General features: G+C 47.2%; 1 protein-coding gene across 1 annotated transcript in view; it reads right to left on the bottom strand.

Annotated features, from left to right (window-relative positions):
• The window catches only part of CDHR1 (cadherin related family member 1), a 63,773-nt gene extending 49,899 nt beyond the window's left edge, over positions 1 to 13,874 (bottom strand). Inside the window, exons 1-4 of the mRNA XM_081954557.1 lie at positions 13,777 to 13,874; positions 12,952 to 13,047; positions 6,000 to 6,145; positions 4,091 to 4,141 (exon numbers count right to left, since the gene is read on the bottom strand). Coding sequence (XP_081810683.1) covers positions 4,091 to 4,141; positions 6,000 to 6,145; positions 12,952 to 13,047; positions 13,777 to 13,837 — 354 coding nt within the window. The 5' untranslated portion in view covers positions 13,838 to 13,874. The remainder of the gene's footprint in view (positions 1 to 4,090; positions 4,142 to 5,999; positions 6,146 to 12,951; positions 13,048 to 13,776) is intronic.
• Positions 13,875 to 14,389: the final 515 nt, after the last annotated feature.

The following is a 14,389-nucleotide window of genomic DNA, read 5'->3' as shown; positions in this document are numbered from 1 at the left end:
GAATCAAACTCCTCCCAGAATGGTCTCACAAGACTCACTGTTGACGGCTCCTCTGGTCCACTGAAGGGGGCCCATCCGCTCTGGATCTGAGCGACTTTGTCCTGCAGATATTCCCCAAACTCCTCTGCTCTGCCCTGCAAGGGGGCTTCCCGCGTCCTCTGTGATAAGAGGGAGCGGGTTACCCGAAACAGGGCGGCAGGGCGGTTATCGGCGGACGCAATAAGAGCGGCACAGTGTCTACGTTTTGCCGCTCTTAATGCCACAAGGTAGGTCCGTGAATAGGCTCTTACCTGTGTTCGATCAGATTCGGAGCGTGAGGACCTCCACCTGCTCTCTAGGCGTCTCCTATGGCGCTTCATCACTCTCAGGTCTTCGGTAAACCAAGGAGACCGGGTGGGTCGTCGCCGCAGGAGAGGCCGCAAAGGCGCAACCCGGTCCAAGGCCCCAGCGGCCGCCCTATTCCAGGCGGCCACTAGGTCCTCCGACCGAGAGCGGGTCAGGGTTACAGGGAATGGCCCAAGCTCCGTCTGGAACCTGTCCGGTTCCATCAGGCGCCTGGGGCGGTACCAACTTGGACAGTCTGTTTCCGCCTCCTCGCGGTGGGGGGTAGCGCCAGGGAAGTCCAGCCGGAGAGATGAGTGATCTGACCATGACAGGGGAGTGATAACTAAATCCCCTATTCCCAGATCACTCGTCCACTGCTCAGATACAAAAACAAGGTCCAGAGTGTGGCCACCTTCGTGTGTGGGGCCCTGAATTAATTGGGTCAGGTCCATGGCTGTCATGGAAGCCATGAACTCCCGAGCTACCTCGGATGCTTCCCCCGTCGACAGCAAGTTGAAATCCCCCATAACCACAAGTTTGGGGATCTCAACTGCCGTTTCTGAGATCAGCTCGAGGAGCTCGGGCAGGGCTGCTGATGCATAGCGAGGAGCCAAGTATACAATCAGCAGACCCCACTGCCTCCCTGGGCCCCATTTCACACCAAGGGACTCACACCCGGGTATCTGAGGTACAGTGAACTCCCTCGGCTCTAAGCATTCCCGTATAACTACCGCCACCCCACCACCCTTACCCAGGGCCCGGGGCTGATGGAATGCACGGAAACCCGGTGGGCACATTTCCACGAGGGGTAAACCACCCTCGTGGCCCAGCCAGGTCTCCGTTATCCCTGCAAGGTCCAGCTCCCCCTCTGAGATCAACTCATTAATGAGGGGGGCCTTGTTGGTCACGGACCTTGCATTGCAAAGCATCAGCCTCAGGCCCTGGCTCTGTAGTTCCTGACCACCTAGACTGCGGGGGTTGGTACAAACAACCGGGCGTATCCAACAGCCACGGTCTCCCAACCGACCTTGTGATCTTCTCCTGTCCTCGCATCCCCCCTCCCCGCGACCGTTGTAATAAGGCAACCCTCTGTTGAAGTATCATTTTCCCTCCCCCCCTCCACCACACTCACTTCCCTCCTGGACTCACCTGTTCGCCTGGCACTGGCCCCCCTCCTGGCCTGATTAACCCCCCCCCACCCTGGAACCCCCCCTGGAACCCCCTAAAAAAGATAAAAAACATTTTGTTAAACATCCCCTTAGCTTCCGCTTCCTCCACCTCTCGGGGTTCAAAAACCCGTCATCAAGGCGGGCCCTTGCAAGAGCCAAGGGCCATGCCTGCGAGAGAGGGGACTCCCGCAGGCGGAGCAGGTCTGACCTCACATAAATATTGTTAAAAGACACGGTGGAGTCAAGGTGCCGCAGATGGTAAGTGGTCAGTCAGTAGGTCAGGGTCTCGGCAGAAGGTAGAAGGCATTGTCCTGATTATACTTGGGTAAAGGGGGGTGGAAAGTGATCGAATGTCCAAGTAGTGGGGAGATGGCAAAGGGTGGGTGGCAGTCCTAGATGATCCTGGGTGGGTGGGAGTTCATAGATGGTAATCTGGAGTAATCTGGAGTCCTCATTGGGTGGTAATCTGGAGTCCTCGTTGGGTGGGGGCAGGTGTTCTTGGTCCAGCCGCCGCTCCGGCCTAACCATGGCCCTAATACAGGGCTTCCGGCGGCCTCCGGTGTTCTAGGCCTCCCCCAGCCTCTATTACACGTTTTCCTGCTCTCCCATGGCTCTCTCATGGCTCTCACCCAAAATCCTGGTGTTCCTGGCTCTCACTCAGCGTCCTGGTGACCCTGACGTCCATAGCAATTCTTTCAACGTCTCCTGCTGGCGCCGGCGGGCCTGAGGGCACAGGAGCTGCCGGGAGATGTCAGAACCGCAGCGGAGCCCCCTGGCAGCGGCGTCGCTCCTCTCACTCTTCCTACTGCCGCCGTCGCCGTCGCCCCCATTTGTGTCGCCATTGCCAGCCTCTCTTGCCAGCCTCTCTCTCTCTGCGTCGCCGCAGCCTCTCTCTCTCTACGTCGCATGCTGCGCACCGCCGCCATCGCCATTACCGGCCTCTCCCCGCATCGCTTTCTGCTCCGCACTCTGCCTTTCCTCCGGCCTTTCCACCGGCCTCCCGACCACCCTGGCGGACCAAAATAGGTCCAAAGCAAGCCAGGGTGGTCGTGCTGCCTGACTTTCGGCCCTCAGATGGAACGAGGGCCGGCTGCAGCCCCTTCCTCCATCGGGAGCTCCTCGGCGTTCCCGGAGCTCAGGAGGCGACCGCCATCACCGGAAGCTCCTCCTCCTCCTCCCTGAATGGGAAAGCAACAAAAGGGACAGCAAGGGCGGGCGGTGGCTGCAGGCGGCAAGGCTTGAGCAGGGTGAAAGCGCAGCTGCCTGAATGGGAAAGCAACGAAAAGGACAGCGAGGGCGGGTGGTGGCTGCATAGAGGAGCTCCGAGGAGCTGTGTTTTCCAGGCGTTGGTTGGTGGTAGCTGGACCGGAGCCCAAATCAACATGAAGGGGACCTTTCCCCCCCCATTTTTTCTTTTTATGATGAGAGCAGTGAGGCTCTGCCTCCCCTGCCTCCCCTGACCGCACGTCACTGCAACCCAGTTAGTACTGGGTTTCCAGGTGAAGTCAGAAAGTAGCTCAATAAGGATTCGGGAAAACTCCAGGTTCTTCACCCATGGTCCACACACTCCAATATGCATATATGCAAAAAATAAATTTAGATTCTTAATAGTTTTGAAGACCAAATGAACGAGTGGATTAAAGAGCATGAGATCGGATGGACATAAGGCGTTGAATTTTCAGGATAGTCTCATGTTCACCCAAAGAGATACGTATCAACAAATTCAAAGAATTTTGGATTGTGTGGAGACATTGCCTGAACCATGTTACCCTCTAATGATCTTCTTTCATTCCTTGAGTAAAACAGCTTCTTGTCACAAAGATCTTCTAATGTGAATGTTTGGCTTCTGTCTGATAATCAGAAGCTGGACTGAATTTATAACTATGGAATCGGCTTTTAAGAGATTTATCCTGGCAATGATCCAGGTAGCAAAACAAGGATTCATTGTCACCCAGATTTGAAAATAGATACGGGATGATTCAATTTGCAGTTTCAGAACAGCAGCCCAAGCAGATGTGTGACCCAGTGAAGATGGAGCGAGGCTAGGTGAAAAAAAGGCTGGGACCAGACTCAGACCTTAGTCATCTTAGAACAGGGCTTAAGGTCAATCAATCAGAGTAGAGCTGGAAGGGACCTTGGAGGTCTTCTAGTCCAACCCACTGCTCAAGCAGGAATACCATTCTGGACAAATGGCTGTCCAGTCTCTTTTTAAAAACCTCCAGTGATGGAGCAGCCACAACTTCTGAAGGGAAGCTGTTCTACACATTAATTGTCCTCACTGTTAGGAAGTTTCTCTTCAGTTCAAGGTTGCTTCTCTCCCTGATTAGTTTCCATCTATTGTTTCTTGTCCTGCCTTCAGATGTTTTGGAAAATAAGTTGAGCCACTTCGTGGCAACCCCTCAAATACTGGAATACCTGCTATCATGTCCCCCCTGGTCCTTCTTTTCTCCAGACTAGCCAGACCCAATTCATGCAACCGTTCTTCCTGTGCTTTAATCGTCTTGGTTGTTTAGTAGCTTAGGTATGAAGCAGACTTTCATCTCTATGAAATGGAATGTCTGTAATGATTGAAAGCCCATTTCTCTTGTTATACTCACTGTGCTTAATCCATCAGAAATATTAACAACCACTTCGATCTCATCTTGTGTCTGAGGATGTAAAGAAGGGTGTATTTTAGCAATTGTTCATAACATACAAACACCTGATTTCTCTTCACTTTGGATTTAATAAAAAATAGGCAATGCGATCCCGCAACATAAATGCTACAGTGCAAATTCACAACAGGAGTGTCTGAGTGTCTCCCCAGAACCAAGCCCTGGAAGTTCAACAGGGCTTTCAGATCCCTGACCTGATCCTGCCATTCAGATGGAGGGAGGGAGGAGCATGGGGATAAGCTTTATTTTTTAACCCTTTTCCTGGCGCCTGAGCCCCCTGCAGGGTTCTCACTTTCTTTGGAATGTGATAAGGAGGGGGAGGCATGTGGATTGTTTCAGGCTGTTATTTTATTTATTTATTTATTTTATTCGATTTCTAGACCGCCCCCTCTCCCCGAAGGGACTCGGGGCGGTGTACAGGTACCAAATTAAAAACCTTACAAATAATCATAAATATAGTTAAAATCTAATTAAACTTTAAACCCCTGTACAAATTTATAAAAATTAAAAACTTAGCCTAAGACCAAAATTTAAAAATACAGACTGAGGTGGGAGAGCTGGAATTAGGCCAAGCTGGCTAGATTAAACAGGTGGGTTTTGAGCTTCTTACGGAAGGAGCGGAGGTCCGTGGTTGTTCTAATATCAGGGGGAAGGTCATTCCAGAGGGTCGGGCCCATCACAGAGAAGGCCCTTCCCCCCGGCGTCGCCCCCTGGCACAGCCTAGTTGAAAGCGGAAGAAGATTCAGGGAAGGGCTCCTTATCTGTTTCTCAGGACCGCCATTACAAAAACATCTTCACACCCGTGGATTGGCTGAATCCCCATCCGGCCTGGAGGGAGGGATTCTAAGGCCCTATTTCTAACTGTGCAGGGAATTTAGAGTCTGCTTAACCTGTCCTGCTATCCTTTCTTCTCAATAAAAGGCTCCTTCTGAAATACCACGTTTTCAAGAGTCCACTCTTTTTTGGGAAAGGAGGAGAAGCAGGTCCTGACAGAAAACAGAAAAATCCATCTAATCTTACTTCTAGGCAAATATCTCCATACGAGTAGTCCTCAACTTACAACCATGATTGAGCCTGAAATTTCTGTTATTAAGTGAGACATTTGTTAAGTGAGTTTGGCCCCATTTTGTGACCTTTCTTGCCCCAGTCATTAAGGGAATCATTGCAGTTGTTAAGTTAAGATAAGATGTTAAATGAATCTGGTTTCCCCTTTAAGGTTGTAAAAGGAGATCATACAATCTCGGGACATTTCAACCGTCATAAATATGAGTCAGTTGCCCAACATCTGAATTTTGATCACGTGGCCCTGGGGATTCTGCAAGGGTTGTAAGTGGGAACTTCTGTCCTGTCCCTTTTTTTAGGGCTGCTGTAACTTCCAACAGTCACTAACCAAACTACAAGGACTCCCTTGTTTTACTCCACAAAATTACTCCACAAAAGGAGGCAGCCATGAAAAATAGCACAAATTTTTGTCATAAGGAGGATCTGTGGATGCTGGGGGTATCATTACCATAGATTCATCTGTGGATAGCAGTGGAAGTGAGGATGCCCAGGGCTCAATAATGGGGAAAAGACATTTGAGTATTTATTTTAGCAACGAAGGTACATTTGGCTCAAACCCCTCGAGACAGGAGATTGACTGAGCATTCCTCTCCTCCAGCAAGGATGATGCCTGTGAATGTAACAGGGAGAAGAGTTCTAGACTGCAGCTCTGGAACTTCTTTCAAACAACAGGAAATCTGATTTCCTCAGCTCCATCCCTTTTTGAATGTTAAATAGCCTAATTCACACCAAGATCCCTACCGCAGCCATGGGAAAATAAGATTTTGAAAAAGATTCTTCTGGGCCATACCTCCCGATCAAGCTCTGCAATCAGGGTAACATTTCCATAGTTTTCATCCACGGAAAAGTATTTTCTTGCTCCGGCATCGAAGGTAACGCCATAGGTTACCGTATCTCCTTCTGGATCTGTTCCATTTAGTGTATAAACATGTGTGCCTACAACAGGAACATTTTTGATTGTTATTTTCATTGTACAGCTTCTCAAAGGTTTTTCAAATCTTTTGGTTATGAATTGACATTATTATTGTTAAGACAGCTATTATGGAAATTATGCTAATCACTAATTTGTAATGTCCATCACTCTGGAAAGTCAGTTCTGAAGTTCTCCATCTATTTTGGATTATTTCTGTAGCACTTAATTGACCAGGTGCATCTTTCTCTGCCATAGAGTCTGATTTGACTCCTGGCAACTCTCTGAAAAGATCTCTGCAGGTTTTTTTTGGCAAGATCTCAGAAGGGATTGGCCATTTCCTCCTTCCTAGGGCTGAGAGAGTATGGCTGGTTCAAGGCCACCCAGCTGGCTTTCTGTCTAGGATGGGACTAGAACTCACAGTGTCCCAGTTTTTAGCTTGACACCTTAGTCACTGCACCAAACTGCCTTCACTGGTTCCATCGGCCAACTGAACTTGACTGACCACAGAAAAGCTAAACAAGGCCATGACTGGTTAGTATTTAGATGGAACTCAAGGTGGAACTCATTCCTCAAAGTTTTACTTGCAACAATCATTATCTGAGATAGGTTGGACTGAGAGAGAGAGCTTCCATATCTCAGAGTAGGTTTCCACTCTCTGGGGTGAGAGTCCGAATCTTGATCACTACACCACACTGATTCTCCTGCTCCCGTCTTCTAATGGCTCAGTCTGGAATTGCCTATTATTATTTTTTAAAAAAAACAATGAGTAAAAATAAAGCTGGATCAGAACATTCAAAATGAGAGGAATTGTGTCTTCATAAGAAATTATCTCCCAGATAATTGAGGCCAGTTGAAATGGTTCCTCAGTTATTTGATGAACTCCTTGTGGTCAGCTGGCTCTTTGGAGAAAGACACTTCCATCCAAATTATCCAAGCATAATTTCTTTCCACTTGACAAAGAAAGGTTTCAGAACCTTCAAAGGATCTTGACAAACTTGAACATTGGGCACTATGACAATGAAATTCAATGGTGAAAAGAGTAAGGTTCTACATTTAGGCAACAAAAACGGAATGCACAGGTACAGTATAGATGGTACCTTGCTCAGTAGTAATAACTGTGAAAGGGATCTTGGAGTCCTAGTGGACAACCATTTAAATATGAGCCAGCAGTTTGCAGCAGCTGCCAAAAAGCCAACACAGTTCTAGGCTGCATAAATAGAGGGATAGAATCAAGATCACGTGAAGTGTTAATACCACTTTATAATGCCTTGGTAAGGCCACACTTGGAATACTGCATTCAATTCTGGTCGCCACGATGTAAAAAAGATGTGGAGACTCTAGAAAGAGTGCAGAGAAGAGCAACAAAGATGATTATGGGACTGGAGACTAAAACATATGAAGAACTGTTGCAGGAACTGGTTATGTTTAGCTTAAGAGAAAGAAGGACTAGAGGAGATATGATAGCAGTGTTCCAATATCTCAGGGGCTGCCCCAAAGAAGAGGGAGTCAAACTATTCTCCAAGGCACCTGAGGGTAGAACAAGAAGCAATGGGTGGAAACTAATCAAGGAGAGAAGCAACTTAGAACTGAGGAGAAATTTCCTGACAGTTAGAACAATTCGTCAGTGGAACAGCTTGCCTCCAGAAGTTGTGAATGCCCCAACACTGGAAGTCTTTAAGAAGATGTTGGATAGCCAACATGTCTGAAATGGTATAGGGTTTCCTGCCTAGGCAGGGGGTTGGACTAGAAGACCTCCAAGGTCCCTTCCAACTCTCCTATTGTATTGTATTGTATTGTATTGTATTGTATTGTATTGTTATGGGGCAGAAAAATGTTGTAAGAGATAAATCGAGGTATGTATCAAAAAGTGTAGTTCAAGCATGGTGAGAAGCTTTTTAGACTCAGTCTCGGTTTGGCCCTCATGGAGACATCAGAGGAGACATGATTGCAGTCTTCCAGTATTTGAGGGGCTGCCACAAAGAAGAAATGGTCAAATTATTCTTCAAAGCACCAGAGGGCAGGACAAGAAACAATGAATAGAAACTAACCAAGGAGAGAAGCAAATTTTAACTAAGGAGAAATTTCCTGACAGTGAGAACATTTAACCAGTGGAACAGGTTGCCTCCACAAGTCGTGGGTGCTTCATCACTGGAGGTTTTTAATAAGAAATTGGACAATCACTTGTCTGAAATGGTATAGGATCTCCTGCTTGAGGAGGAGGTTGGATAGAAGACCACCAAGATCTCTTCCAGCTCTATTCTGATTATTGATTGATTGATTGAATGACCCTAATACTCACAGGGAAGCAGAAATATTTTACCTTCACTGCATTGAAGGGGTTTGCTTAGCAACGTGATGAAAACTACGGGAGCATATGAAAGGTTAATCTGCGTGACCTCTTTCACACACACAAAAAAGGAAATTGTTCTTCAATTACAGCCCAATGAAATCCACTGGTTTTGCTAAAGTGACCTCCTGCACTTGATGTTAGACTGGCTACATGCAATCAGAACGTTAATAAAACTGGAAAGGTTGATTTCTCTATTTCTAGATCAGACGTGTCTGGCTGATAATTTTTACACCCTCTCAGCACCGACTCTCCATATCATTAACACTCTGAGAACATTTTCCTGCATGGAATTAACACCAATTAAAATATATCCTTGGCAGCTGTTGCTGAAAAGAAGAGAAAATCAAAATTAAGGCTTATCTTTATGAGTCCAAGTGAGACTCCTGGAGAAAAATGTTCACGAAAAAGTCTTCACCAATGGAGCAGAGAACTTTTCTCCCTTGTCCATCAATGAAGATTTAATGGTGTAAATTCACCCACATTCCCAATGTAGCAAGCTATAAAGGATCCAATAAAGGGTGGAAGAAATGCATAAAGTGTTTTTAGAAACCACAGGTCCTTCCATCTTGGAAAAAAATGTAGACTGCCACAGGCTAAGAAGCTGGTAGCTTTGCACCATCTACATCTGTTCCCAGAAGCCGCCTGCCTGGCTTGAAAATTCCTAAACTCAAAAAGATTTTTCTCCTACTACATTAAAGGATATCAAAACTGCTTTATCAAACCTCGTTCGGATGAGTTTATTTTTCTAGGAGATATAGAACATGTATATCTTCCTGACTTTTTCTTTGGAAAAAAACATTCTATATTATTTCAAAGGTGCTTTTTTGAAAGGCAACTGGACTTTGTTTTTTCCTTGAAGGCATTTCACTTCTTATCCAAGAAGCTTCTTCGGTTCTGATTAAATGGTGGAGGATGGAAGGATTTATGTTCCTTGCAGTCTTCTCATCTTTCTTTCTGAGAGTCATTGAGGCCACTTGGAGGTTTATCTGTGCCCTCAGGGTCACCTGAATAGTGCAAATGGGTGAGGGATCTTCTTGGATAGGCTGGATGGACTGTATTGTAAACAGGAGATAGGTGGAATCATATCCCTGCCCCTCTGTTGAGAGAGGGGGGGGCTTTTCAGTCTTAATGTAGATGGCCTCTTTGACCCCTCTTTCAAATCAGTGGTCCTCTTGGTCCAGAATGTGGACGTAGAATCCTTCTATCTTCTGGTACCAGACACTAGCAAATGGTAACAGAGATTGACAGCAGCTAATGGCTAGGCATGGCTTTGAAGCTCAGACGAAGGTAAAGGCTACCAAAAGGAACAGAAGCCATTTGGTGTAATAGTTAAAGGTGTCAGGCTAGAAGCCAGGAGAGCAGAAATTCTAGTTCTACTTTAGGGACAAACCCAACTGAGTATCTTTGGGTCAATCATACTCTCTCAGCCTCAAGAAGGAGGTAAGAACAAGCCACTTCCAAAAAGGTTTATACCAGCGATGGCGAACCTTTTTTGGCTCGCGTGCCACAAGTGGGGGGAGCGCAGGGGGGTTGTGTGTGGGCGTGCTGCACCCATAATGCAACGCGCCCCCCCAGTGCGCATGCGCGCACAACGCGCCCATTTTTGCATGCTTTTTTCGCCCTCCCCAGGCTCCAGAGGCTTTATAGGAGCCTGGGGAGGGCGAAAAGAGCCTCCCCCGGCCCCCGGAGGCCCTCCGGAGGCTTCAGGGAACATCCGGAGGCTTCCCTGAAGCCTTCGGACGCTTAAAACCACCCTCCGAGCGTTTTAAGCGCTCTGAAGGTTTCAGGGAAGCCTCGGGACGGTCCCTGAACAGGCACGAGACGTGCGTCTCCATCGCCCGGGCCCGGATCACCTCCACCTCCACGTTCTTGCGCCGCTCCGCCCAGCCTCTGCGCGCTCGCCAGGGCCCAGCCTTCACATCGCTGCCACTGCCGCCGCCGCTGCCACCAGGACTGGCTCGGCCGAAGAGAAGTCCGTCAGGCCTCGGCTGCGCCGCCCTCGCCTCCTCCTCCTCCTCCTCTAGCCGCGCCATGCCAGGCAGGCCGCGCAGCCGCCTCGATCCCGGCCTCAGGCGGCGCCACGCCGCGCTCAATAGTCGCAACTCTGCTGCCTGCCGCCTTTCCCCTCCTTTGTCTCCCAGCCGGGGCGGCCCGCCCCCGAGTTGCAACTATTGCCACCGCTGCTGCCGCCGTTCACAGGACCCGCCTCTCACCCTCTTCCTCCAGTCAGCAGGCTCCGACTCGTTCGCTGCCTGCTGGGCCCCGGCGCCGCGTTCGAGCCGGAGGGGGAAAGGAGGAGAAGGAGAAGGAGGACAACAAAGCCCCCTTCGCTTTCCCTGTCCCCCTCCCTTTTGGCTTAATCCTTGCGATGCCCGCGCAACGCCCCGAGGGGACGGATTCCTGTGCGGGACGCATGGCAGGAAGGCTATAGAGTCCCCCCTCCCTCCGCCGTCCAGACGGTCCCTGAAGCCTTCGGAACGCTTAAAACAACCCTTTGAGCAACCCGGAAGTCACTCCGGTTTGCTCGGAGGGTGGTTTTAAGCGCTCCGAAGGCTTCAGGGAAGCCTCCGGACGGTCCTTGAAGCCTCTGGGGGGGGCGGGGGAAGCTCTTTTCGCCCTCCCCAGGCTCCTATAAAGCCTCTGGAGCCTGGGGAAGGTGAAAAATAGCTTTTAAAAAGGTGAACTCAGCTGGCCAGCGCGCGCTTGCGCACTAGCCAGCTGACAGGGCAGCGCCTCGCGTGCCCTGACAAATGGCTCCGCGTGCCACTTGTGGCATGTGTGCCGTAGGTTCGCCATCACGGGTTTATACAATGTGGTCAGGGAAGCCAAATATCCGTGTACGCAACTGGATTTTAGCTTGACTTGAAGAAGACTTTTACCACTGCAAGAAAATCCTTTGCTTTGTTCCAGAGTCAACTGCATGTCTATGGCAAAAATCACTGCATTCTCTGTGAATTTACACCTGTATGAAATTACACTTCAATAAAGCAATTTCGTCTCTGGACTTAAGAAACTTTTTGGATGAGAAGCAAAAGGTTTCAAAATAAAAAAGCACATAAGAAAGTCCAGTTGCCTTTTGGAAAAGCATCTTTGGGACAACCGTGATGTGGGTGATTGAAAATCTCTATAGATGTTTGGACCCTGATTTACTTTGTTGACATGAAGCGGCACATCGAATTCATTGTGACAAAGCCATGTGGATTCCTCAGAGTCCTATGGACCAATGTTAGGAGACACCAGGAAAGCAAACTGACTTCACTTGGATGTCCTTCATGCTAAAGGATTCCAGACTGAGGGATCTCCAGGCTGGGAAATCTTTACAATCTATCAGCCTAGAAGCACTTTCGCTAACCCTGTTGGAAAATGAACTCTCCCATTTTTTTCCTTGCAGCACTCCCTAAAAAAGTTCTCTTATTCCTTTCCCACACCTGACCTCCTGATAATAGGTGGTCACTGAGAGAGAGAAGAAAAGTCCTTCTCCACCCATGTCTTCTAAATGAGGGCAGTGGAGAAGAGTTAGAAGAACTCAGAGGCATGGAAGAAGCTTTTCCATAAAACTGCCCAGCCTCAGCTGAGTGAGCTGTCCAGAAGTGTCTACACTTCATAGCTGGACCCTCCAAGCCTGGAAGATGCCTTCTGAATAGGAAGAAAAATGATTGCTTTGCTCTAAAAAGTCAAGAAACAGCCAGTGCTTCATGGAGTACATTTGAAAAAAATGCTTTGCTTGAAGAATTTTTATCTAAATGAAGCCCTCCTCTGAAACTTCACACAGCCCTAATATTTAGCAAAAACACCCTTAAATTTTTCTCTAATATATCGATCCAGAGAAATACAGAAAGACTAGGTTCATGCATGAGGTTCGGATGATTAGTTGTGTTTTAGCACTGTATCTGAAGTCAGCTGTTCCGATGTGAAAACTGAAAAAGAGTTCTAGAATAATTTATCCAGATCAGGATAGGTTGTTCCACAAAAGAATGTGTGAATCCCAGCAGTAACTTTATCCAGAAATCACAGACCTATCAATGACCACATTGAAAGGTAATGTAAACCTACCAGTTTTGCGTACAGACAGAACGCTAGGCTACCTAAATTGGCCACCATCAAGGGGTCTTCAGTATAGAAGGCAAAAGGATCAATAACTCTACGGAGCTTCTCTAGATTGGCAACAAATCTCTTGGAAGATATATTCTATGTAGATGTTAAAGGATTGGAGTAGGACCAGGGAGTTATATTTCAGTCCATCCTGGAAACTTCTGGTGTGAATTTCAGTCCAATCTAACTCAGAGGTGTTATTGTGGGGATAAAATGAAGGAAAATCTTCATATGAATGAGTCCCCAAAGAAAAGTCAGTATGAATCGATAAAATAGCATCAAATACCCAGAGGATCCCAACTTGGAGAGGATGCCATTACAGCCCCAACAAAATCTCAACATTTCTGTTTTTAAACACCCAGAGAGGCATAAGATCACAACACTGACCCACAGCTGTATCTTCCGAGAGGCTGAAGAGGGCCATATTCCCATTATTGCTGCTGGCTCCATTGTCAAAGAAATAGGGTGCATAATTTGCTTGAACTGTAAGTTAAGAGAAAGCAGAATTCAAGAGAGAAGCATTCAATAAGTGGAAAGTTAGTGAATGGACTTCTTTTCGTCTGTACACAAAGCCCAGTTCAACCCCTCAGGTCTGTAGGTCTAATTCACCCCTTCGTATCTGAGAAAACTCTGAACATTTCAAAAAACCACTATGCCATTAACCATACAAATTGCTACAAATCTGGCAATGTTTTAAATTCAAACAGAATTTAATTTAGGCACAGGAAAGAAAATAAGGGAAATCTAATCTATCCCCCAAAAATGTTTGCTAATTAAAATTCATCAAATCCCCCTGAACTGCACCAGGGTCCCATATTCCATTCAACCTCCAAGGAATTCCTAAGCGATTTAAACGATGCCTCCTGAATTTTGAAAGGGACGCCTACCCCCCAAATCTTTAAGAAAACAATTACTTACTTGCTACAAGAGAAGAGCAGAACCCAAGGGGGAGGGAGAAAAAAAGGAAAGACCCATTAGATATCATTCCATCCTTAAGTTTGTTTGTTTTTTTAAATAGCCCATTTGAGGTTGCAAATACATCAACAGCCAAAAGGTAGAAAAGAAAAGATGGGAATGAGTAAATCATCTTCTATTTATGCCATTCTTGAGTTGAAAGTCGCTATTAGCAGGAAGACACCCACACACCCCGAAATTTTAAACATTTGCCTCAGCTCCAACCTGCATAGTTTTGAGAGATTTGGCTCTACTTACCCAGGCAAACGTGCACCAGATTGAGAAACAACGAGGTTGGCAAATGTCGTTCTTGCTTCATTCCCCCTCAGAGAGAGGATCCGTTTCTTCTTAATTTTGGGGAAAGGAGGGGTAGGAGAAATACCCTTCCAATTCCCTGCTTGAAACCTTCTTCAGAAGTTGGGGGGGGGGAATGAGGAATCTGGCAGAGTGGCAGGAATAGTTGCTAAGATGTTAAGCGGATGACCAGACTTAATTTTGGAAGCACTGAAAGGCGTTCCTGCCTTCGACTTAATTAGTCCAATTATTCTGCCAGCAATGGGAGATTTATTTGCAAGCATTCAGCATCTCCGTTGCTTGGAGCAAGCTCTGCTCAGCAGCGTGCTTGCAATTGTCCAAAGAAACCCTCCTTAACTTCTCTTTTTCCCCCTGGTGCTTTCGCTTTTCTTCTTCCCAACGCCACCCATACTTCTTCTAAATAAATTTTAAAAAGTTTAACAACTGACAGGGTGTTTTGCATTTTTTTCCTCACCAAAACACCTAAGGAGTCATTTCTCAGGACTAAATGAATTTCATCTTGATATTCTTGAATTAGCAGCTGTACATAATATTTTGTTTTCCAGGATGAGGAAAT

This window comes from Natrix helvetica (genome assembly GCF_964273705.1).
Source record: "Natrix helvetica genome assembly, chromosome: 5".
NCBI lineage: Eukaryota > Metazoa > Chordata > Lepidosauria > Squamata > Natricidae > Natrix > Natrix helvetica.
The sequence above is the reverse complement of the archived record's forward strand: the minus strand, read 5'-3'. Positions and strand labels throughout refer to the sequence as shown.